The 26,468-nt window shown below is 40.4% G+C and overlaps 2 protein-coding genes across 3 annotated transcripts in view; both read right to left on the bottom strand.

The window, feature by feature from the left end:
* Positions 1 to 4,628, bottom strand: part of gsk3ba (glycogen synthase kinase 3 beta, genome duplicate a) — a 44,022-nt gene extending 39,394 nt beyond the window's left edge. The window contains exon 1 of one of the 2 annotated variants that reach the window (XM_060876985.1): positions 3,951 to 4,628. In XM_060876985.1, the coding sequence (XP_060732968.1) occupies positions 3,951 to 4,038 (88 nt within the window). In that variant the 5' untranslated portion in view covers positions 4,039 to 4,628. The remainder of the gene's footprint in view (positions 1 to 3,950) is intronic. The other variant, XM_060876986.1, reaches the window with a different exon arrangement.
* Positions 4,629 to 7,852: 3,224 nt separating this feature from the next.
* The window catches only part of gpr156 (G protein-coupled receptor 156), a 32,175-nt gene continuing 13,559 nt past the window's right edge, over positions 7,853 to 26,468 (bottom strand). Inside the window, exons 2-10 of the mRNA XM_060876965.1 lie at positions 25,726 to 25,848; positions 25,423 to 25,550; positions 25,089 to 25,224; positions 23,962 to 24,072; positions 20,475 to 20,600; positions 19,402 to 19,497; positions 17,907 to 18,143; positions 16,373 to 16,522; positions 7,853 to 11,311 (exon numbers count right to left, since the gene is read on the bottom strand). Coding sequence (XP_060732948.1) covers positions 10,019 to 11,311; positions 16,373 to 16,522; positions 17,907 to 18,143; positions 19,402 to 19,497; positions 20,475 to 20,600; positions 23,962 to 24,072; positions 25,089 to 25,224; positions 25,423 to 25,550; positions 25,726 to 25,842 — 2,394 coding nt within the window. The 5' untranslated portion in view covers positions 25,843 to 25,848 and the 3' untranslated portion in view covers positions 7,853 to 10,018. The remainder of the gene's footprint in view (positions 11,312 to 16,372; positions 16,523 to 17,906; positions 18,144 to 19,401; positions 19,498 to 20,474; positions 20,601 to 23,961; positions 24,073 to 25,088; positions 25,225 to 25,422; positions 25,551 to 25,725; positions 25,849 to 26,468) is intronic.

Below are 26,468 nucleotides of genomic sequence, written 5' to 3'. Positions count from 1 at the left end.
TATGAAACCCTGAAGAAGTAAAAGTGTACTCTACTGAAAAGGTTCCACTGGAGTGTGTCGAGTGGAATCAAATGCAACCTCTGATGCTCTGCGGTATCTTTCGGATTAAATGCGACCGACGGGAAAACGACAATATCGTCATTATATCTCAACATACTTTTTATAAACCCTTCCTGGAGAGTTCAGACCCAAATCATGCAGAAGGATCATTTGTGTGCTTTCTGCCGAGCGCAAAGGAGACATTATAATCCCATTATCGAGCCAGCTGGCATCAGACAAAGCCTGGCCTTTCTAAAGGTCTCTGCTCCTGATCCAATCCTGCAGCCTGAACCCAATGTGATCAATTAGTGCTGGAACTGAGCTGCTCAGAAATTGAAGAGCTCCAGAATTACACCTGCACATGCTTTAGTCTCAGAAGCTAGGGATGAGCGAGTACAGCATTATCTGTATCTGTATCTGTTAACCATATGAATTATCTATATCTGTATCTGTACTCGGAGTGGGTGGGGCCTAACCAGGGAGTAGGCGGGGCTGGTCTTGAAATGGGCGGGGCTTTAACCGGTATGTTATTTTAAGCATGCAATTGATATGGGTTGATCAGAAATTGTTATATTTATTGCTGATTAGAAAAATATTTACAGGACAGCATCAGGATTGAGCTGTGGGCGCTGTGACTAGCCTATCACTGTAGGGGAGGGGCGCTGTGACTAGCCTATCACTGTAGGGGAGGGGCGCTGTGACTAGCCTATCACTGTAGGGGAGGGGCGCTGTGACTAGCCTATCACAGAACGCTGACACAATCAGCTACCCAATGATGATTTTCATTCAATCCGAGCACAGGTATTGACTCGTATTACTCGTATAATACTCGTACTCGGCAGAAGTGCTTTATCCGTACCGGATACTCGTTTCAGCCGAGTATCCGGCTCATCACTATCAGAAGCACAGCAGTGGGGTTTGGAGGCAAAAGCATAGTTCAGACAGACTCAAGTTCAGTGCAGACTCAAGCAAAATTATCATCAGAGTTAAATGTGATCAACTAGATTACAAGATCTGGGTTGGTTCCTGCTAGAACTCCAGGACCTGGCTAGCATGTACAGTCCTGTGTGAAGAAATACTTTGCCTAAATGTTTACATGCTTGATTCAGGGCATCAGGTTATCCTGAATTTAGCATGTTTTCAAGGTAAACATGAAACGTACATGACGTATGCAGCTGGATTGACGGCATCAAAGCGTGATCAAGAAGATCTCCATGAACAGTTCCTGTGGTGAGTGGATGTCAAAAAAAAAAAATTAGGCTTATTTTTTTGAAACACTACTCTCATACCCCTTTTCCACCAAAAAGAACCAGGCGCTGGTTCAGAGCTAGCACTGGTGCTGGTTCAAAGTTGGTTCCAATGGCGATCCTTCTAAGAACCGGTTTGCCTTTCCACCGGTTAGAGAGCCATCACAGAGCCGAGTCTGACGTCACTGTATACGTTAGCGCAGCAGCGGCAAACTGTTAGCGCAGCACTGTTAGCGCAGCATCGGCAAACACAAACACATCAACAATGGCGGATGTTGCTTTACTGTTAATGCTCATGGCTTTGTGAACCTACATTGACATCCAATATAGTATAGCGCTGACGTATGGGGCTTGAACAACCACATTCATTTACACCTGTCCAGTTTCATCTGAAACGCGTCCCAGACCACCTCCTGAAGTGGTTTGAACCATCGGATTTATATCCGTCTCGAAAATGTTTCGGAGGGCATTTAGACCTGGTGTTTTTAACCATCGGATAGCTATCGGATCACAGAAAACGTATGAAGTGACCAGGTGTTAAAAGCCCTTAAGAAATCATACTCCATCATCATTTATCCCGATCTAGATAATATCGATAATACTCATATCGTCCGGCTTTATTTCCGAGGCCTCTGAAACGTCAAAGCTCCTTCCAGTCAGTTTGAAAACTGTAATAAAGATACCAAAATCCTGGATAGCTAATTAAAGCATAATGTGACAGAACGCATCGGTTCACGTCATCGATATATCGTCATTTCGTCCCAACTCTGTAAACGACTGCTCTAAAGTCTCGCAGCTCCTTCAGGTGAGTTGGTATTTTTTTAAGTATATACATGACAATATTTTTAGAAAAGTATCTTGTCAGTGATTTGTCATGATATCTAATCATCATTCACATTTACAGCATTTAGCAGATGTCCTTATCCAGAGAGACTTACATTTTATCTCATTTTTATACAACTGAGCAATTGAGGGTTAAGGGCCTTGCTCAGGGGCCCAGCAGTGGGAACCTGGTGGACGTAGGAATCGAACGCACATCCTTCCGATTGGTAGCCCAACACCTTAACCGCTAGGCTACCACATCCCAGTTCTATACCCTGAAGTCAGTCCTCTGAAGTCAGAGTGTAAATAATTTACTAGTGTAATAAAGATACCAGTCTATACTGGATGTCTCAGTACAGCATACTGAGACATTATTTATCATGACGTTGACACCAGTCATATCGCTCGGCTCTGTAACGGACTGCTCTGACGTCTCTACAGCAACCTTTAGAAGATACACAAGATATCCTAGTAAAGAATACTGCAACCTAAATTATAACAATTAATCAGTACCAAGTCACCCAGCTATATACCCTGAGAAATCTCCCAGCTCCTTCTATTCAGTTTTGAAACATTTATTATATTTTTAAAATATACATCAACATCCTGTACATCTCAGTACATCATATTGTGACATCGTATTTATCATATCGCTCGGCTCGACACCCGAGTCCTCCTTCCACTCAGTTCGTAATTGTTTATCGTCAAACATTTTAAAGATAAACACAATATCACAGGAAAAATATTGCAACATACTTTATCACGATACATCGGTAACAATCATATCACACAGCTCTACACACTCTGAAGTCATAAAGCTCCTTCCGGTCGGTTTGTAAACGTTTTTAAAAAAAGACACCGTGATCAAGACACCGTGATGTACTGAAATCTCATTTATCATGATATATAGATATCGTATCGTCATATCGATCAGCTCTCCACACACACACACACACACACACACACACACACACACACACAATGTCCTCTGACAAAGTCTCGTAGCTCCTTCTAGTATGTTAAAAAAACATTCCCACAGTATCTCAGTAAAGCATATCATGATCACGATATCTATAGCACAACATCAAAGCAGCTCAGAAGCAAAACTAAAACTATGAAATGTCTTTGTCAAGTCAAATCTCATTCATTTACATTTCCAGCATTCAGCAGACGCCTTATATCCAGACCGACTTACATAATCTCATTGTTTTATACATCTGAGCAATTGATGGTTAGGGACCCAAACATAGGCAGCTTGGTGGACGTGAAATTCGAACTCACAACCTTCTGATTGGTGGTCCATTACCTTAACCACTAGGCTACAGTTTACAGAAAGCAAGATGAGGAGTATGGTGATTGAGATGGTGATGTGATGGTGATGTTATGTGGAGGTGATGTGAATGTGATGGTGATGTGATGGTGATGTAATGTGGAGGTGATGGTGATGTGAATGTGATGGTGATGTAAATGTGGAGGTGATGTGAATGTGATGGTGATGTGAATGTGATGTGATGTGAATGTGAATGTGATGGTGATGTGAATGTGATGGTGATGTGAATGTGGAGGTGATGTGAATGTGATGGTGATGTGAATGTGATGGTGATGTGAATGTGAATGTGATGGTGATGTGAATGTGATGTGAATGTGATGGTGATGTGAATGTGGAGGTGATGTGAATGTGATGGTGATGTGAATGTGAATGTGATGGTGATGTGAATGTGATGGTGATGTGAATGTGATGTGAGGGTGAGGTGATGCTGATGGTGATGTAGATGTGATTGTGATGTGATTGTGATATGAGGTGTGTTTCCTCTCCACCAGCCCTGGATCACAGATACTCACTGCTGACTTTCATGCTGCCGAAGGCTGAAGGCTGAGCCACGGGTTTGCAGCTCTCTGCGAAGGACGTGGTCCTGGGACGACCTGACATGACTCCAACCTGTGTGTGTGATAAAGATCCTCCTGGAGCCTGGACTTTTAATCTCAGAGCAGGATTACAGAGTAAAAAATGGACGACGGTGATGAAAAAATAACTCCTTTTGTCCTCGGGTTGTGTTTCCTTTATAGAGACTTACATCAAATCTCCAGCACTGTTGTCAAGGCGAAATGTAACTGCAAACAAATGTAAGGCCTCCAAACCGGTCGAGTTTTATTATTATTATTATTATTATTGTCTCTGTGTGCTGAAGCCGAAAGCCTGTAAAAACCCTGTGTTATTATTATCAGTAGAGTCCTTTCATGTGCTGAGTAGATCCAGTAGATCCAGTAGATCCATGGCGGATCCCTTCACACTCACACACACACACACACACACTCACACTCACACTCAGTCACACACACACACAGCTCCTAACTCCATATACACACGGCGTTGTCCTTTTTTAAAAACTCCCAATATTAAAAAATATCCTCCTGTGAACCTTTATCTCTATCTCTATCTCTCTCTCTCTCTCTCTCTCTCTCTCTCTCTCTTATTTCTTAACCCCGTCCGTTTCTCTGTGCTTTTCTTCGCTCGCTCTCGGGTTTTTTTTTGTGTGTGTGTGTCACTCAGACCTTACGCACAGGACGCACCAATCAGAACGCATCTACAGAGGCACGCAAAAAGCGTAGCAACCAGAATCGGAAACGGCGCATGCGCACGAAGGCTTCGACGCGAACAAATCCGACGCCCGCTCCCCTCCCAATTCCCGTGGGGGGAGGGAGGGAGGGAGGAGGGGGAATCAGCGCGCCCGCTCTTAACCAATCGCGTAGCGCGCGTGCACAGAACACATGGCGTAACCTGCCAATCCTCACCGCGGCCTCAGGAGTTCCGAGTGACGTAATCGACGTCGAGGAAGGGATCAGCTGCCAAAAAAGGTAATGGGCGGGCGCGTGCCTCAAGATTGATCGCAAGAACAACCAATAGAATTTCACCGTCGAAAACACTCAGCCCAATCCCAAAGCCGCATTCTATTCTACGTTGCGTTGGTAACTAAACCTCATGTTGCTATTTGACGGTTAATATATTCAATTTATAGGCTAGTTAATTGGTTAATAGTTCATATTTTCTAGCCTAATAACTTGGAGATAGATTTAATTTACATTTCTGGCATTTAGCAGACACCCTTTATCCAGAGTGACAGATTTTTTTATTTAAAAAAATCCAGTGAGTAATTGAGGGTTAGGGGCCTCACTCAGGGGCCCAGCAGTGGCAGCTTGGTGGACCTGGGATTCGAACCAATGACCTTCTGGCCATTAGTCCAACACCTTAACCACTAATCTACCACATCGAACATTAATAACAAAATAAAATCAATAATAAAAATGTTATTTCTATAAAGTCAGGTTTTCTGGCACTGTATTACAAAAATGTATAATAATATTATGACTTTTATAAAAGTATAATTGTGTATTATTTATTATTTATTTTACCGTGATTGCTTTCAGGTATCGAGTGTTGCCTGTTTATGCGTTAAACAGCAGCACCAGGAAACCAAAATCATGTGACCTTGAACTTTACACCCAGAACGTCGGAAGTGTTTCGGCTTGTCTGGCAAAAGCAGGTCTGTTTTAAATGTGTAATGTTAACCATGTGAAAAGAACGGAGGAATTGTTCTTACTGAAGCGAAAGGAGTGTGCGAGAGTATAAGGAGAGAGAGAAAGAAGATGTGATGGATGTTCATTTCTTATTTATTATGCATGGAGCTGGACTGAGATTGTTAGCTATCTATGGCACTTCAGAAATATAAAGAAGACCCTTTTTTATCTTAGGAAATAAATGTAACATAAAAATATAGCAGTAGTCATACTTTCCACTCCACAGACTTTGATGGCTGTGGATTTGTTTGTTTTGTCCTTGCTGTACAGACACATAATAATTATAATCACTGCAGACAAATAAAGGACATGCTAAATAATAACCACATATTTACATTTGCTTCATCACGATCAAGTGTTGTGTTGAATTTTTAAATAGTTATGTACCAGAGCATATTTGTAGCCAAAAAGGTTACACATGCAGATTCAGTTTCACCTCTACAGGGCTTTAAACCGTCATTACAAAACCCTGCTAAACAGAATGAATCCTGAATGAATTCTTAATCTGACGTTTCACACTGCACATTCCTAAACCGTGGCTTAACCTTCTTATACGCATAATTGCAGAGTCAGCAACCATGAATGGATAAATACAGTACAGCACATGACCTCTTTAAATACCAGCTTGTCTCATGCTTTGGCATCAGTGAAGAAAATGTCACTACATAAATCCTAGAATTTCTTATTGGGTGTCTGAAGGTAAGCATCAAGCTGTAACTTTCTATACAGCATCATGTCACAATTCACACTTCACAAAGCTTTAAAAAAAGTGGTGCTAATTCTGCTTCATTGTTACCAGTGTAGCACGTTCGCCTCACAACTCCAGGGTTCCGGGTTTGATTCCCGCCTCCGCCTTGTGTGTGTGTAGTTTGCATGTTCTCCCCGTGCCTCGGGGGTACCCTCCGGGTACTCCGGTTTCCTCCCCCGGTCCAAAGATATGCATGGTAGGTTGATTGGCATCTCTGGAAAATTGTCCGTAGTGTGTGATTGCGTGAGTGAATGAGAGTGTGTGTGTGCCCTGCGATTGGTTGGCACTCTGTCCAGGGTGTATCCTGCCTTGATGCCCGATGACGCCTGAGATAGGCACAGGCTCCCCGTGACCCGAGGTAGTTCGGACAAGAGGTAGAAAATTAATGAATGAATGTTACCAGTGTGAAACTCAGGGTTAATCTACTCAGGGTTAAAACCCGGGTTCAGAACGACGATAACCAGGGGAGCACAGTGTGGAACAAACATTTTGGTCCTGGTTACTTCTCAAACAGAACCAGGGACAAGGTTTGAGGAGAACTGGTTTGTTCCAAACTACAGGAGGTGGAAATGAGGTTCTACATGGTTGATTAGGGTGAGAAACCCTACATTGGGATTATGGTGAGGAACCCTACATTACAGAAGAGACTAGGAGTGGAGTCAAGGCTCCTTCTAAATGAAGTGGTTTGATACTGGTAGCACTGTATCAGGAACATTCCACACTGAAATCACACAGCAGACCCAGGACCGATTTGAACTATTTAGTGATTTATGTGTGGTTCGAGATGCAGCCAGTGACGAGATAAAGCAATGTTCAGTCTCCAGTTTAGTGCCATGCTTCTACAATTGGGCTTTTCAAATCGACCACTAGATATCTGAATTTACAAGCTTTCAAGTAAAAACAGCAATTCAGGATATCTACATTTACATAGCAATAAGTCAAATAGTCTTTTAAGTCATTCTCATTTATGTTAATACTTGTTATGTTATGCTAATATTTTTATGATAGATTTAACTGGAATTAAGACTATAGTAAAGTGGATTAAGACTAAGCAACAAACATGACAGCATTATAAAAAAGTCCAAATATAATTAGATAGTATCGTAGAATTAGCATTTTGTCTACTTGTAAATGAATATACAGATAATAGTTTATATTCCAGCATTTTTTCCTTTTTCTTTTTCTAGGAATACTGATTTGTGATCAAACAAAGCATAACCTCTCTCTTTTTTAGAGAATATATCTAATTTTGCACACGTACTATGTATTAGATCATTAAATTGTACACTATGGCATCACAAATCTGTCACCGATTATGAGCCTATGAATTTCATAAACTGGTGTAATTAATATTAAGCAGTAACAAAGCACACAGGTAAGAAAATTCATTAAATTAAATAAAAAAGCAAACACTAAAAAGTGTGAAAGCAACAATTCAGTTTAACGTAAACCAGCACAGCAAAACAGCAGTTGAGGCAATCACTGGTAACAATCCTTAAAAATAAAATGTTGTTAAATTACATAAATAATGAACAAAGAACTGTGTCTAATTTGTACACACATTATGTACAAAAAAATCATCTCATACTCATGATTTTGAGGAATAAATAGAAATGCAAAACAAATGTTACAGTTTAAAGTTTGACCTTTCAGACCTACTGTAAAACAGTACAAACTCTTACAAACTGTTCCCTTCTACGAGCTGAAGATCTGAAGAATGTGCTTTTAACTGAAGAGGCAAAGTGCATGGATATCGATGAGCACATGTTTGTTTGGAGAACATGGTATGTGGCAGTTGTTAGAAGTCTACTATTGGAAGAGTGGTTTATGAGATGATTTTATATCAATCTGCCTAACAATACTGACAGTCCATGTGTACTGCCTATTCCATGTAGCGTGTAAGTAGCAAGCATGGAGGATACCGCTAATGAATTTGCAATTCAGCTGCATATCTACGTTGAGAGTGTTGTGTGACATGATAAGAATAACTTAACCATAAATGGCTGAAAAAGAGCTTTTGAAGCTTTTTGATAGTTTGAGTTCAAGGAAACCATAAGCGGTTCAGATTGTGCGGCTTGTTTCCGTCACAGTGCGTTTCATTCAGAGTAGCGTAACTGTCTGGTCTGTACAGTATTTTTGTGTAAAATGTTATTATTTGTCATATACTGTACATACGCAGGCATCGGAATTGACACATGAGCAACTTTTAAGATGAATAAAATGTAAACACAAGTCCCTTTTTCCTTGTCAGTCTTAATAAACAACAGTGTCGTGTTACTAAACAAACCATCTGGTGAAATTTCCGAAAGGAGTCTCCGGTGTCAATGCTTATCGAAACGGTCAAATTTTGTAGAACAAAGACTTTACAGTTGTCTTGTAAGAAAACAAGCTGTACTCTTTAACTTCAGAAGAGAGGTGAAAAAGAGCTTTAAAAGCTGTTGTAATGTAATCGATAAATACATTTGTTTGTACTGCTCAGAGATACTTTCCCAGTTTAAGTGGAGATTAAAAACCTACAGTATATCACCAGGCGTACAAATAATACTTCCCATAATCTTGTGCTTTAATACATGCACATTACCATCTAGTGCTTGCTAACATTATGAACAGCAACTTCTTCCCATCCCGAGGCATCCGGAAATTGTACCAGCTCTGATTGTCTTCCGTGCCATGAGGATTTTGGACCTTCACTGAGATGAACCAACCATGTGAGGATCCTGAGGCATCTAGAGATTTACCAGCTCTAGCTGGACTAAGCTTCATGAAGTTCTGGGACATACTAAGATGAGATGCCAACTCCATGTGGTCTTTGCGGACAGACTGTCAGACTGTATATTTTCACACCCAAATGAGGACGGGTTCCCCTTTGAGTCTGTTTCCTGAGTCACCTCAGGCTTGCTTATTGGGGATAAATACAAATACATTTAAATATATCTAATATTAATCTTGAATTTTTGTATTATATTAATCTTTATATTAACCTTTTGATTTATCTATAAATCTATTTTTCTATAAAGCTGCTTTGAGACAATATCAATTGTTTAAAGCGCTATACAAATAAATTTGAATTTACATGTAACTTAAACGGTTAAAGAGAAGAATGCAATGCTGTTCATTAATAAATAAAAAAAAATTGCTGGCAAATTGTTGTGGTTTAAGAAGAATATAACGGTTCAGGGTGTGCCGTTACTGGAATCGAATCCACTTCAAGGTTGGAACAACCGTCTGTTTTGTATCAGGCCCTCACATGGTGGATTATTATCTTATAAGAGGGAATTTTCTTATACCCCCAAGTGCTTCATTGTTTACAAAAGTTTACTTGTGGTTGAGATGCAGACTGTAGTGTTTAAAACTATATATCTTAGTTCTATATAAAATAGAGATGTTTTCCCAGGGCATCTGATGAACGGCTTACCCGGACTTGCATTCTATCATTCCAGCCATACAATCTGTGTATTTACTTGTAAAATTCACTGTAGGTACTTTTTTTAAAAAACATCTATTTATACAGATGCTTGTGTTTAACGCCAGGTTTCATTGAAGTCTGATCCTTTCAAACCCCCTATTCTCCTTCCTCCCCCTCTATTCAAACAAATGTAGGTTTGAGGTCCTCTTTGAAGTTGACCACAGGATGTGAGGAGCGATCCAGCTCTGTGTAGTCGCTGTCAGATGTCTCTGAGCTGCTGCTGTCGCTGGAGGAGTAAGGAGTATGCCTGCAGGCTTCACAGTAGGGTCGGTGGTAGTAGCAATAATCCTCTGAGCTGCTGGTCTCCGAGTCTGAATATCCATATGAATCAGCAACTCTGGTCCTCTCAAGCCCTGCTAAAGGACCCGAGGGGTGTCCAACAGAAGAACAGTCTTGATGAGTGTGTCTCGATCTCCTTCTGCCTGATCGTGATGGGGTGTTTGAGTCACACCTCTTCCTAGAGCTTTCATCCTCCTTCTCGTCCTCATTTCCATCATTTTCGGTATTACGGGGTTTCTTGTGTGTCAAATTAGAGCTCGAAGCCGTGTCACGTGCCCTCCTGGACCCAGGGGGTGCTGAGCCTGGATAATAATACGGAGGAGGATCCTTTCTGCAGGCGTGGAACGGCGGTCGGCGTTTTCGCATCATGTATGGCGAGATGCTGGGAAAGTACAACTGCAGAGCCGATCGGGTCGAGAAAATGTCAGGCGCAGGATTCGACTGTCTTCTCACTCCACCCGGAGATCTGATCGAACTGCTTATGGCATCCACGCTCAAATCATGCAGAATCTCCTCCAGCTGTTCGCTGCTCACAAAACCCTGCCGACCCACCCCTGAATGTACAATGGACTCCACCACTAAACCTGCTGCATCCGGAGGAAGACCGGACCAAGCCGGAGATGTAGAATCGTGCAACGTAATCAAGTTAACATGTGAATCTAAAGGCATGTTCATGACTGCAGAAGATTCAATGCTGACGGACGTGCTCGTAAAGTTCAGTTTGGGCAGAGACTCTTTAGTCAAACCTGCATTTTCAAGCTTCAAGTGGCTGACTTGGGAGTTCTGAGGAGCCCCGTCCGTACCAGGAGGGCAGAAAGAGGGCGAGGACTCTCTGTGCTGTGAAGAAGGAGGCGTTTCATAAGACGTTAGCGATGGAGGTGAAGATGGAGCTGATGGAGGAGGCGCATATGGTGGAAGGGACAGAGTAGTAGGAGGAGTGACCTCTCTCATGGGGAGCAATAAGGCAGGAGGCTCTGGGGGTATCACTGTAGTCTGGGTGAAGGAGGAGTTGAGGTTGGTGATGGAAGAATCCATATCTCTTTCGTCCTGCAGGTGGCTTACAGACATCAACTTCAGCAGTTTGTCCTTGGCGTTCATCACTTGCTCCTGGAGGCTGTTTATTACTGCATCTTTCTGGCAATTGGAGAACACAGAAGATCAAATATCACATTTCATTGGATCTTTGGTTTAACAGTTTTAACAGTAAGATTTTAATTTATGATGTCTCTACTGAAGGATTCTTCATAAAACCCTTAAAGAGTTCCCTCACTGTGACAAACTAAAGAACACTAAGGCTTGCTACTGTAGCTGCACTCATAGACACTAAAAGTATACTTTAAGAGTACCATCGGTGGTTGATTATTCTAGTTATTTCTATTTAGAAGTGTGTCTGTGGGGGGAAAAAGACGGCATGTAGATCCGTTATACGTTTTCCTAACTCCCAACTCACCCTTTTGGATTTTAAAGCTAATATTTGTGAGAGTTTATTTAGTGTACAACAATTCTAACAAGAAAAACTGATGACTAATGTGTGTTAATTATTTAGGATACAAATTCTTTTCTAATGGTGCACTTAAAAAGGGTTCTCTGGATGGTGCTTCGGATGAGTTCGGAACATTTAGCTTTCTAAAGGAGACAAACAACAAACAAAAGAGAAACCCTCTGTTGTAGGGTTCTGCATAAAACCTTTCAGATGCCCCTTTTCCACCAAGGCAGTTTGAGTGCTGGTTCGGAGCCAGAGCCTAATTTAGAACCAGTTCTTTCTTTTTCAACAGCCAAAGCACCGGGTCTGAACCAGGAAAAGTGGTTCTTAAGTAGCACCAAAACGTTGCTGGTCTAGACTTAAGAACCGGTTGTGTCAGGGGCTGTGGGCGGGGCTACTGTTTGCGCATTTGATAATGTACCTTAATTATACCATACTATGGTATACTTAACCATAAGTATACTAATGTTTAATACACTTTTACTTTACCGCAATATGATCAGTTATCAGCACACATGATAGTAGTTAGCTACATGCTAAGGCTAACTTTTTTCTGTGTTAATGATAAAATAACGTTATGTACTTTCTCGATAACAACCTCCGTTTATACAGATTACATGGAGCTGCACGAACACGTTGGATTCGCCGCATTTGGGTGTTAATGTAGGTTCACAAAGCCATGAGCATTAACAGTAAACAACATCCGCCATTGTTGATGTGTTTGTGTTTGCCGCTGCTGCGATAAAGTTGCTGGGACACGTGACACGTATACAGTGACGTCAGACTCGCAAACCGGTTCTTAGGAGGTTCGCCAGTGGAACCAACTTTGAACCAGCACCCAGTTCTTTTTGGTGGAAAGGAGGCCAGAGTTCCCCAAGAGTGACAAACAGAGAATAAAGAACTATCCAGAGAACCCTTTTATAACCTTTTGAAAGAGTGCATGTACCTCTTCTCAAAGTTTTATTTTCTTTGTACTCAATAGAAGGTTTCTCTTTTACAAAAGATTCCAAGTTGCTTGACTTTAGGAAGCTAGAACTGTTACGCAATTGAAAAGCATCTCAAGCTCCCCTTTTCAGAGTGTTTCGAAGGTACATGTACGCTTTACATAAAAGGTCCTCAAGGGTTCTTTGGACAAAGACAGGAAAACTTTCTGTTATAAAGATCTACAAAGAGAACTTATAGAGTTCCTTAAGAGTGATGAACTTAAGAATCCTTGAGAGTGCTAGATGCACTTAAGAGTTCCTTAAGACTACTTTGACTATTCGACAGGTCTAGATTTCTACTTGGAAGTTTTTTCAAAAGAGAAACTGTGGCACAACATGACTTTTCAATGTTAGGTTCTATGTTCAATTTTTTTTTTTTTTTTAAAACATGGAGCTTTTTATTTTATTTTTTATAGTCTGCAGCAATTCTGCTGAGTAAAACAGTTGATCTAGCTCACAAATTACGTACATGGGACTCATGAATTACAAGGTTTCATCACTGCAGGTTCATCAGGTATTTAATATGTCCAGCTTTATAAAGGAGATCTATTAGGGAGATTTCGCTAAAAAGGAAATGCTCTGCTATAGGGTTATACAGGGATCGTTTAAGAGTCCCTTAAAGGTGGGGTCTCCGATGTTTGAAAGTCAATGTTGACATTTGAAATCACCAAAACAAACACGCCCCTAACCCAAATGGGTCCCACCCCTGTATTGATAGCTCCGCCCACACATAAATACGCAACCCAGGCAACTAATGGAAAGAAATGTGTCTTTATCATAGCTGAAGGGAAGAACAATACGATTGCAGATAAACAAACAAGCAAAAATGACACACAAGCATAATCATGTAAAGGACAAAGGCATATATTAGTTCTGTGTAACAAAGCAAAACCAACGTTACTCACCTATCGAGAAGGAAAAAAGCGCCTTGGCGTCTTAAGTAAAGTTGGTCACATATTCACAGATTGGAGTTTCCCGAGTCAATAACTCCTGAGCTAAACGCTGTTACTACACAAAACATGGTTGTAGCTGCCTCTCTACATTACTACGATAGAAAAGAGGTGTTATTTGTGTAGTAACAGCGTTTAGCTCAGGAGTTACTGACTCGGGAAACTCCAATCTGTGAATATGTGACCAACTTCCTGCTCCTTCAGTTCTCTCCAGCGCTGGAAAGCTGATCCTATATTAACACGTCCTACTTCTTACCTTATCGTAAGTCTTTCTTCGCTTTCTTTCTTTGTTTTTATCCTCCATGTCAATGTTAAAACCGCTTTCTGCTAATGTCACACATGCGCACTGAACACTCTCTCTGCCCATATTGACAAGACACGCCCCTTTCTGCTCATTGGCTTCACGTTTGCTTTGTATTTTTGTTTTGTTTGTCGTCCCGACTCAGTTTTCTGAAGCATTTCTCAAACATCAGAGACCCTACCTTTAAAAGTCATAAACTGACAGACCTAGACAAAAAGTTATCGAATGTACAGTACTGGATCCACTTGGTTGGCAGTTCTAGAGTTCTACCTCTGCTGCTAGGTCACATACAGTATAGAACTAAATAGAGCAAATATCATTTTTACCTTTTCCATATGTTTGTTTTTGGGGGAAAAAATTCAAGGGTTCTGTGGCTGATTATCAGTGCAAGCTTTCTAAAGTGGTTCTGTTGGGAAACATTTCTAAAAATAAAACCCTCTGTTTTAACTTACAGAGCTTTCCTAAAGGAACAAAACGAAGAACCATTTAGGGTGTTTGGGGAAATCTTTTTTTTTTATCCAACAGTTTATCCAACGTTTATACATACATCGGCTGGTCTCTTTAACCATTTGGGCCATTCCAAAGAGCAACCACACTCTGAACTGATAAAGATCTTTGTAAGTGAATGACTGGAGCAGGAAAAGCTTTCACAGGATGTGAGGTCTTAAAGTGGTGCCTTGGGGAAATGTAAAACAAAAGGGCTAGGCCTAAAACATGTCTCAGTGACGCATGGCTCACAGCTCCTCACACCCTGCTCTGGAATCCTCCACAGGAGCTTTCACAAAACCACTAATCTCTGAGCTCAGAGGATAATCGCCTTATAGTTGATGCAGCACAAAAAGCCCATACCTGTTCAATGACAATCCCAAAGTCCGTTCAGTCCGTTCAAAGTAAACAGTGGAGTATAAATAACTGGGTACAACACACATACTTTCCATTAAGTTACGATTTTTAGGTTGGAGTGTTTACACTGAAATAGATATACATGCAAGAAATGCGTCTAAACAGTCTTTGTTTCCAAAGTAAAAAAAAAAACAAAAGTAACTGCACAAAGTCACAAAGTCAACAATATACACTCCAGATGCAAATACCACATCTGGAATTAAAACCCTAGATCTTTTATTTGCGCTTGTGAATAAACTTGATGTAGCGACATGCTCACATGTACAGAGAGTCACAGGCCAACGTGTCTCTCCGAATTTTATTTCTAATATACAGAGAGTTACGTGCTAGAAATTACACGCGAGCCAAAATTGACTTGAGCACAAACTCAGCTCGAGTGAAGCTCAGGATTGAGAAACTTATGTTTTGGGTTATACACATTGTAATGTCCAATATTAACTATATAAATATGACTCTATTTAGTTAAAATTGGAGGACATCGGGGGGGCACAGTGGCTTAGTGGTTAGCACGTTCGCCTCACAACTCCAGGGTTGGGGGTTCGATTCCCACCTCCACCATGTGTGTGTGGAGTTTGCATGTTCTCCCCGTGCCTCGGGGGTTTCCTCTGGGTACTCCGGTTTCCTCCCCCGGTCCAAAGACATGCATGGTAGGTTGATTGGCATCTCTGAAAAATTGTCCCTAGTGTGTGATTGCGTGAGTGAATGAGTGTGTGTGTGCCCTGCGATGGGTTGGCACTCCGTCCAGGGTGTATCCTGCCTTGATGCCCGATGACGCCTGAGATAGGCACAGGCTCCCCGTGACCCGAGATAGTTTGGATAAGCGGTAGAAGATGAATGAATGAATAGAGGACATTGGAGGAGAAAAGAGCTTTTGTATCTTTCCAGTGTCTTAATCGGAGATGTCGTTTTTTTAGTGGATAAAATGAACAAAACAGAATATATAATAAATCTTAATAAAATAATAACCCTTCTTCTTAAAATAGTGAGCAATAAACTACGTCCCATAACCACATTATCATTCCATGACCTCAAATGAAAAATATTTCGTAGCTTTATTAAGACTTGTGTGTGAGAGTAAAGGTCTAAGCATGACTTTTAAAAATCAAAACAAAATAATGAATAGTTTGTACTGCATTAAGCTGCTGATGGAAGGGAAAGTCATGTTGTTAAATTAAACCAAATTTTCTTGTAATTAATGTAGTCATTACATTTTATGACGTGGTATATAAGAAATATATGAATTCACTTTTTTAAAATTCTCTCTTGAATTTTTGTGACATTGTGTTTCATTTGACAGCAAAAAAAAAAACACCAGTTCATTTTATTTTGTTGATTTTTGCAGGATTTAAAAACCTTTGATTATTAAGGTGATAATATGTATGCCATTGAGATGTAGAAAAAATCTGGCAACCAGGTATTACTTTGCAGGTAATTTGTGTAATTTGAATGAAAACAGTTCTTTTTAGTAATCTGTTTTTCAAGCTTCCTATAATCAGCAGTTCAGCGTAATCGTATGTTATTATTAATCACAGTTCATCGGACCGTAACAATACAGCAAGTCAACAATGTTTATACCTCACTGATTAACCTCTTCATGGAGTCGTATTCTCCGAGCAGGTAGTAGATGTCGTTCTCGCTGGAACGAAGGCTCTTGCTGCTGAAATACTTAGCCATATGGCTGGAGTGTGGGTTCAGGTCCTCTTCAAACTGCCTCCACTGGGTCAACTGTTGGTACGTAGAGGGGACATACAGTGACAGTTACTCCTCCTGTATTTTTTTCTAAGATCTTCTCTGAGAGTATCGCTTTGTTTTTCTCGAGTGCCAATGATCCAAATTTCCTTTCTGGGTACCACTTTTGGTAAGTACACAGCACTGCAGACTGGGCACACGTCACCTGCAGTTCTGTAGATGCTCTGACTCAGTCCTCTAGCTATATAAGTTTGTCCCTTGTCAACATCGCTCAGATCCTTACCCATTTTTCCTGCTTCCAACACATCAACTTAAAGAACTGACTGTTCACTTGCTGCCTTATATATTCATCCCTTGACAGATAACACTGTAACAAGAGAATTAAAGTTATTCAAGTCACCTCTCAGTGATTATAACATTATGACTGATCACTTCCCAGCACAGTGTATATATAAGGCTTTTACACTAATCAACAGGGCTCGTATTCGTAAAGATTGTACTGAACTCAGAGAGCTCCTAATTTAGCTTAAAATTTTCAAACTAGGAATCTTACAGTATCTTAAGAGTGATTCAGGACCGAACTCAGCAACTTTGAGCAAGGAAAATACAACAACTTTTATCTTAGAGAGGAGGCGGGGCTTAATCCTGTTACCAAGTTTGACACAGTCTTCAAAATAATGTGTCAAACGTAGTAACAAAGTTAAGCCCCGCCTCCTCTCTTAAGCCTCTTAAAAGTCCTCCTCGATAGTCCTAAGACGTTTTGACCGTAAAAGCTCTTTTAAGGGTTAAGCATTGCAACTAAGCTTAACCTATCTTAACTAAAAGGTTCTCTTTAATTTTATGGGAAATCGGCCACATTTCTAGGAATTTTCTTAGAATTTCGTCATTAGGAGCAACTCTTTACACTAAGAATCTTTATGAATATGGGCCTAGAGCTTTAATCATTTTCTAGATCTTCTATTAAATAAATTGTTTATTTCTGTTTTTCTGTTTCTATAAAGAAAAAAACATCGCCGATTATTAGTATTATTATTACCGTTATTAGTAGTATTATTATTATTGTTGTTATTAGTAATAGTAGTAGTATTATCATTATTTGCTGTACTAGTGTAGTAAAGAATGAGGAGTGGTTTGTGCATCCAGACAACAATGATTATTACATTTTATTGATCCGGTGCTTCTTTATCATCAGCTAGGTCAAGCATTTATCCTCTTCCAGTGCACCAGCACAGTAACACCAGCCAACAGGCTCTCTGTGAAACAGCTGACATCAGCAATGTCCTTTCTACACTAACAATGAATCATCAACCCCTGAGCTCACTTTATTGACTGATGATGTCTCAGTTTGTTTGTTTTTTTTTTAAAGCAAGAAGAAGTTTGACTTTGTGTCACTTGCATACATGTGCTGCTCATTTCTCACCTGGGGTACAAATATAAGGCAGTTAATAGCAGTGGTGCAGATGAAGATGGTTCCAGAGAGCATGCCGTAGACCAGGTTGGGCCATGAGTGCAGGTAGAGAGAGACAGGGATGGCAAGAGCAGTGGATGCAGTAACCAGATACACTGCAGTCATGATGGTCAGGGATTGGTTGACTGGAGGAAGACTAACGCTGCTGGTCAGTCCGGCTAGGTACGTGCCATACACCAGCAGACTGGCCTACAGCACAGAACAAGAGGGTGGCAATATTATTTATCATGGAAAGTTTAACAGCATGAAGTTAGGTAGGAATATAATCAGTGATATAATGGTGTGATGCAGTCTGATCTGAAACCTCTATTTTCCTTGGGAGCGTCTCAATCTGCTCCCTACTGTACGTCAATAGTAGTTCAGGGCACTGATCAGGGAGTGGACATTTTAAAGGCTGTCATTTTCCAATTGCAAAACAATCCCATAATGCACAGCAAAAAAAAAAAAAAAAACATGGAGCATCGATGTTCACTAAGTTCCATTATTGGAAATGATGTCATGTTTTCTAAAGGCTCTCAGCTCAAAAAATGGCAAGATGATCTCTCGAGCAAGTTGATGTATCTCGCAATTTTCTCGTTACAGAAATGTGTGTGATTTACTATTAGATTTCTATGACATTCAAAAAATGGAAATATTTCAAATGTTTGGGTTGTTATAATGACTTATGAGGAATGTCACCAGAAATGGAGTTATAAGTGTCCCAATATGAATCCTTACCAGCGTCCCAGTTAGTGTAAATGATTCAGTACCTAGGGAGCTAGAGAGCTGATTGACATGCACCCTTTACAACAATATATCCAGCATCACAAGAGCTTTATTCCTTATTTTACTAATTCGCAACTAATGCTTTTTAACCGTTTATATTTACATCCGATGTTAGGGATCATCCATGGAATTAGCTGTTATTCCCTCGCCCAGCCTCACTTTCTTCTCTCTCTTAAAGTTAATATACTGAATAAAATTTGCATAAAAAAATTCAGCTTGCCATGTGTCTAAAGAATGGGAAAGTGTGGTGTTCTGCAGAATTTCCTTCAGCTATTGTTCATCTATTGAGTTAAACAGAATTAATAAAAATATGATTATCCATTCATCCATTTTCTGGAGTCTATCCCAGGGGACTTTAGGCAGACTTTTTTCATGTAGTGCCAATCCATCACAGGGCACAGTGGCACACACACTCACACACTACAGACAATTTTGAGATGCCAATCAATCTACAACGCATGTCTGTGGAGTTGACACGTGGAGGTGGAAACCTTCCAAAAAAAAAAATCATATCATGAATATAATTAATGTACAGTCCACAATACAGTTCACATATCCCTCGACCTGCTGAGACTTAAAGATGGCGAATTTACACGTTTGCACATTTTACTTTTAAACCTACTTAATTATGAACACAAAGGGGTGTGTGAATAAAACACTTCACTCGTGTTTGTGTTCTTACCTTGAGTGCACAGAGGAGAAGAACCCACAGGACAGAGTAGTGAGACGAGCAGGAGTCCATCTGAGACAGAGAGTAATGTACATCAACCTCCACCACCTAATACAGAGAAATAAAACAAAACCTCCTGACATAAAGGTAATCACACATAGTGAAGAAGCATGGCAGCATTTTTAATCCTGTTAGAGACAACAGAATGTCAATACTGTAATGTATTCATACAGAGCTGTGGAAATACATTGATATAAGCTCCTAAATCTCCTGTGCTTTACCAGCAGGGGGCAGTAAGCGCTATTCTGTACTTCTGTAGAAAACCGTGTTTAGACCTTCATAAGCACTTTGTTTTAACACACACTAAACACTCCCTCACTCACTCATTTTCTACCGCTTATCCGAACTACCTCGGGTCACGGGGAGCCTGTGCCTATCCACACTAAACATGAACAGTAAAAAAAATAAAAAATTAAAGTAAAATGTTAAAGTAAATTAAAGTAAAAAATTATGAAGCTTAGAAGCTAGAAAAAGGTACCTGAGTCTGAATTGTATGTATTTACAATGCTAGACAGACAGACAGACAGACAGACAGACAGATAGATAGATAGATAGATAGATGGACAGACAGACAGATGGCCAGACGGCCTGATGGACAGGCAGACAGATTGATTGATTGATTGATTGAGTAACTGACTGATGAGATGGAACGATGGGCTTATCAATCTATCTATCCATACATCTGCCCATCCTTCCCTCTATCCATCAATTACTCAATCAATCATTCAATCTGTCTGTCTGTCTGGCTGTCCTTCCTTCTTTCTTTCTTTCTTTCTTTCTTTCTTTCTTTCTTTCTTTCTTTCTTTCTATCTATCTATCTATCTATCTATACATCCATGTATCTGCCCAGCCTTCTGTCTCATCAGTCAGTTACTCAATCAATCAGTCAATCAATCTGTCTGTCTATCCCGCCGACTGGCCATCTGTCTGTCCGTCCTTCTGTCCGTCTATCTATCTATCTATCTATCTATCTATCCATCCATCCATCCATCCATCCATCCATCCATACATCCATACATACATACCTTGACCACAGCACTGACTGCTCTGGAACACTTCACAGGGTCGGTGAGACTCCACAGAGACAGAATCAGCACGTCCACCAACACCAACAAAGCCACCAGACCCATCAACCGAATATCACGGATGATCTGAAAGACAGAAAACAACAAACGTCTCACATGCAAAATCTTAACAGATAAGGATTTTTTATAATCCTGATATGTTAATCATGTAAAAAAAAGTTTTTTGTGTATGTTATCTGGACATATCGCAGAACTCAAGCCAACTGAATACTACAAAAAATTACACACGTTACATAGAGAGCCATAGGGGTCACGATGTTTACATTTATAGCCTTTGGAAGACGTCCTGTTAACAGAGTGACTTACATCTGTCTCATTATAGAGCTGAGTAATTGAGGGCCTTGCTCAGGGGCCCAAGAGAGGCAGCTTGATGGACCTGGGATTTGAACTCATGACCTTCCATTCCATAATCCAACATATTAACCAGTAACCAGTGAGATACCAGTGTCAATAGGGAACAGAGAGACCAGTGTCAAGTAAAAGCTGACTAGCTGCTACCTTATTATCCTCTTTATCTTATTTTGTCTTATATATTGTGCCCCATGAACATGCCCTGATTTCTAGAGTTATCTTTTCAAGTTTTTCTCAAATAAGCTTTACAGTTTTTCTCAGTCGCTTTGGAACGTTTCTCAGTTCAGAAATGAAATTCTCAAAACTACTTGTACAACCTTACATCATTTAGTCATTTGTGCTCATCATATGAACATTTCTCGTTGCTTTGATCAAATTGCGAATGCTTTGGTACATCATTTAATGGATTGTGTACAAGTGTCTGCTGTTTCCTACATTATCAGTTGTTTATGTCATGTTGATCAAAATATATTATTGTAATGAGTCTGTCTGTGTTTTGCCCTGTTTCTGTCTGCTGTCTGCCTTGCTGTTAACTGTTTGCTCCGCCCACTCATTGGTTACCATGGACACTAATTGCACTCTATCTCCCCCCCAGGTGTATCGTGTTAGTCACTGATTGTCTCTGCTTGGTGATTGGTTCCTGCTTGCTATATCTACCCTGTTTGTTCACTTCCCTGGTGTTAGTTGTTGTTGTATGTTGGTGTCGATGTTCCTGTGTGCTCAGTGGTCTGCCTGCCTGTTTGTTTTCCTGTTTCTTCTTTTGGTCTATTAAAAGTCTAAACTGCACTTGGATCCTCACTTGCCTTTGTCTCGTCACGACAATTATACTGGTTTCACATAAATGGTCTGAACCCCCAAAACATTTAGGCACCAGTTCATTGCACAAGTCATTGAGTGCAAAATGGTTAAACCAGTTGTCAAACTTTGTCAAGCTCTTCTTCTTCACAGTTCTATTAAACTTTCCTTGTAAATGTGTCTTGAATTGATGAATTGTGCAGATGAACCTTGAATGTCACAAATGAAGGGGCATGTACCAGTATGTACAGGTAAAACATCTATGGGCATACTTTATCTAATTTACATAAACCTCTTATAGTGACTTATATACAATACAGTATGTGTGATCTATGTACATTTGCTATAGCTGTAGGAAAAAAACATGCAATATGTGTACATTTGATATAACTGTATCTTGTGAAATGAAATGAATGTGCATAACTAACTGGGTATCTTCTGGGTTGTCAAGTGAACCACCATACAACTTTATATATGTGGATGAGGCTGGCTTTAATCTGAGCAAAAGCAGAAGACGTGGTTCGAAATGTCATCGGCCACAGAGCTACTGTTGATTTACCAGGCCAACGGGGAGGAAATATCACTATGTGTGCTGCTATGTCAGAGCATGGTGTGCTATGTCATATTCCCCTTATAGGCCCATACAACACACAGCATCTCCTCACCTTCTTAGAGACCCTCTATAGGGCTCTCATCCCTGATGATGAGAGGGGTCCATTTCGAGATGATTTCCCAAAGTATGTGATACTTTGGAATAATGTGAGTTTCCATCACTCAAACACCATCAGGCAATGGTTTCTGACCCATAACAGGATGCTGATGCAAATTCTCCCAACCCAATTGAAAAGTTCTATTCAGCATGGAGGTGGAAGGTCTATGATTGCCAGCCGAATACTCAGATGACCCTGCTGGCTGCCATGGATGCAGCATGTGAGGACATCACAGCAGAAGCCTGAAGAGGCTAAATAAGACATTCCAGAAGATTTTTTCCATGCTGTATTGCAAGGGATGATCTCTGTTGTGATGTGGATGAAAATCTGTTGCCCGACAGACTGGGACGTCAGGGGGTAGAGACAGATTGCACTGTATAGTTCTGCCTAAGAAGTGTTTCCTATGTTTACCTTTTGGAATTTTAATTTGTGTCTTTATATTTTCTATCACAGTGACATTATGTTGTAATTTTTTTCAGTCCACTAGTAAAGAAAAATAAAGTGTGAATCCTGTCCAGTCACTTACAATTAATATCCCACATACAAGTAACGTGTAAATTTGTGCTGTTGAAATTCATAGTTCCCACTTAGGCCGCGTTCACACTGCAAGTCTTAATGCTCAATTCGGATATTTTGCTCAGATCTGATTTTTTTGTTTGGCTGTTCACATTACCTTTTAAAACGTGGCCTATATCAGATACCAGTGTGAACTGTTTGCTGTTTCGAACTGACCCGCATGCACAAACGAACAATAACAATAACGTCACACGCAGCACGCCGTTGCGCTAAAGTTGGCGAGGTTATGGAGGAAGTAAGCATTTTCGCTTTTCTTTCTAAATGTTTGTGTAACGGCAGCACAGAGATGCAGTGTTTTGAAAATTTTCGGATGTCGAGGGCAACTTTTGATTATTTGATCCATTTTGTAGGCGTAGTCACGTTTGTGTGTGTGTGTACTCGCCGGCGCATAATTGTGACGAATGTCGATGTAGATTGACGTAAAAGTCGCATCAAATCCGCCTCGGTTGTTCACACTGCGGCCACATTGGAAAAAATCAGATTTGGGTCTGATTCAGGACCACATATGGAAGTGGTCTGAATCTGATTTGAAAAAATCAGATCTGGGCTAGATTTGAGTGTTCACACTACTCCTGAAGAAGTCTGACCTGGTCACATGACCCCAAAAAAATCAGATCTGGGGCACTTTTACCTGCTGTGTGAACGTGGCCTTAGAAGAAATTCAGCCTCGTGCATTTTCAATACTTGTAATACAAAACATAGTTTACAGCAGGAAATATTAAAATAAAGCATTGTCGTATTGAAAAAATGACTAAACATTTTGACTATCTTGTTCGTAAACAATGATAAAAGGACTTGTTATTTTGATGGCAATGATACTGTATGTTCAAAAAACAGGCTTTTGCAAGAAATCCAATAAATTTTGCTGTTTGTACACATTGTTGATGATTTGAGAAATGCTCCAAAGCAACTGAGAAAAACTGTAACATTTGAACCTAATATCAAGCTTTAACATTATGTTTAAATCATTTCTAACAGTCACCAACTGCACTCACCACTCTCCTGTCAGGTACACGCTGTGTAAACACCCTGTAGAGACGCCATGTTTTCCCCAGGATGGGTCCGAACACCAAAGAGCTGCCAACGCACAGCGTCCAGACCCACGCCTGGATCACCGCAGACAACAGAAACAAGAGCAAAAGCAGAAACAAAATTTAAAACATGGAAATCCTTACAGGTTTTTAGCAGTTAAAATGTTTAGATGTTAAACTGCTGACAATCCATAGCACATGGAAGCTGTGTTTCAACACAAAAGTAACAATAATAAAAAAACCATAAAGTAAAAAGAATAAAGAGCTTAGAGGTTTGACAAAAATACCTGAGTATGAATTTTATATATTCTGAATTATATACATATAATGCACACAGATAGATAGATAGATAGATAGATAGATAGATAGATAGATAGATAGATAGATAGATAGTGTATGTGTAGATGTACAGTAGATGTGTGTGCATGTGTGTATACTGTACAGTGCCCTGTGTGTGTGGCTGTGTGTGTGTGTTTGAACAGTGCCCTGTGTGTCTGTGTTTGTGTGTGCATACAGTGCCCTGTTTGTGTGTGTGTTTATATGTGTGTGTGTGTGCGTTGAGTGTGTATTTGTGTGTGCGTATACAGTGCCATGTGTGTGTTTTTTTTGTGTGTATACAGTGCTGTGTGTGTGTGTATGCAGTGCTGTGTGTGTATGCAGTGTCTCGCGCGCGTGTGTTTATATATGTGTATGTATGCAGCGCTGTGTGTGTTTTTGTGTGAGTGTATACAGTGCCGTGTGTGTGTGTGTGTGTGTGTGTGTATGTATACAGTGCTGTGTGTGTGTGTGTGTGTGTATACAGTGCTGTATGTGTGTATACAGTGTCTAGCGCGCGTGTTTATGTGTGTATGTACAGTATGCAGTGCCGGGTGTGTGTGTTTTTTTGTGTATGTATACAGTGCTGTGTGTGTGTATGCAGTGCTGTGTGTGTATGCAGTGTCTCGCGCGTGTGTGTTTATATATATATATATATATATATATATATATATATATATATATATATATATATATATATATATATGTATGTATGCAGCGCTGTGTGTGTTTTTGTGTGAGTGTATACAGTGCCGTGTGTGTGTGTGTGTGTTTACCTGCATGACAGCTTTTGGGCCTGTTCCCTGTACAGGTGATCTGTCTTCTATAGCATAGAGGAAGCCGCTGGTGTAGGCCAACACACTCCCTAACACAGTCAGTATGTTCAGGTTGGGACTCGACATCTTCACAATCCTGAGAATTCATTATATACAACAGCATATAGGACACAGTTCAGACGAAGAGCTACAGTGAGTGAGTCATGACCTTTAATCTCAAGTCTGTTTCAGTTTCAGGTTGTAACACTACAAAATGGGTTAAATATATTCAGGGCAGTGAAAGAGAGAAAGTCAGAGGATTAGATAAAGAGATGGATTGGTGAGATTTGTCTACCTGTTGTTTTTGTAGCGGATGGTGAAAAGGAGGAAGAGGAAGGACAGCAGAATCCCACAGGAGAGCAGCGTCCAAACTACAGCACACAGAACCGGAGACAGAGACCTGCTCTGCACCTCCACCACCCTCTGCACACACACATCCACGCACACACACACAGACACACACACACTGTTACAGTTTCACTATAAAAAGGACATTGTGGGTCATCTCCACTCTGTAGGGCTTCTTGTGGAATAATAGTACAGAGACATTGTGTAGATTTGTGAGTGTGTGTGTGTGTGTGTGTGTGTGTGTGTGTACCGTAGAAAGAGTGCAGAGTCTCAGCAGGATATCCCAGCTCTGCTGCTTGTTGACTGCAGGATGGATGAAGCAAGACGCAGAGTCACAGTTGGCACTGCAGTTTGGCCTGATCTCCATCACTGCCTACATACACACACACACACACACACACACACACACACCTTAATCAGACACTTCTGATTAAAAATCTTTTTTATATATTAAAAAAAATCAACCAAATCTTCTCAAAATATTTTCCAGATTTTCTTTGAAAATGTCACAAGCAAATTTCCCCACAAATTCCGATTTGATGGATATTTAGATTGCAACCACGACCTACTGCACATGACCCGCCTTGTATTTCATATTTCACATGTGACATATGAAATATGAAATACAATGAATAATCAAACGATATAGAAGATAATACAGGCATCTAGAGATACCAGCTCCAGTTGTGTTCTCCTTCATGAAGATTTCGAACATTCAGTGAGAAAAAGCATCGACTTTGTCAGGATCCTGAGGCATCTAGAGATACCAGCTCCAGTTGTGTACTGATCATGAAGATTTCGGACATTCATCTGAATGTAGAAAGGACATTATACATAATAACACTCTCTGGTGTTTATAACAGTTTATAATCACACCCTCCAGTGTCACCCAAATGAGGATGAGGTTCACTTTTGAGTCTGGTTCCTCTCAAGGTTTCTTCCTCTTCCATCTAAGGGAGTTTTTCCACACCACAGTCACCACAGTCACCTCAG

The sequence above is a fragment of the Tachysurus vachellii genome, chromosome 8, assembly GCF_030014155.1.
Source record: "Tachysurus vachellii isolate PV-2020 chromosome 8, HZAU_Pvac_v1, whole genome shotgun sequence".
NCBI lineage: Eukaryota > Metazoa > Chordata > Actinopteri > Siluriformes > Bagridae > Tachysurus > Tachysurus vachellii.
The sequence above is the reverse complement of the archived record's forward strand: the minus strand, read 5'-3'. Positions and strand labels throughout refer to the sequence as shown.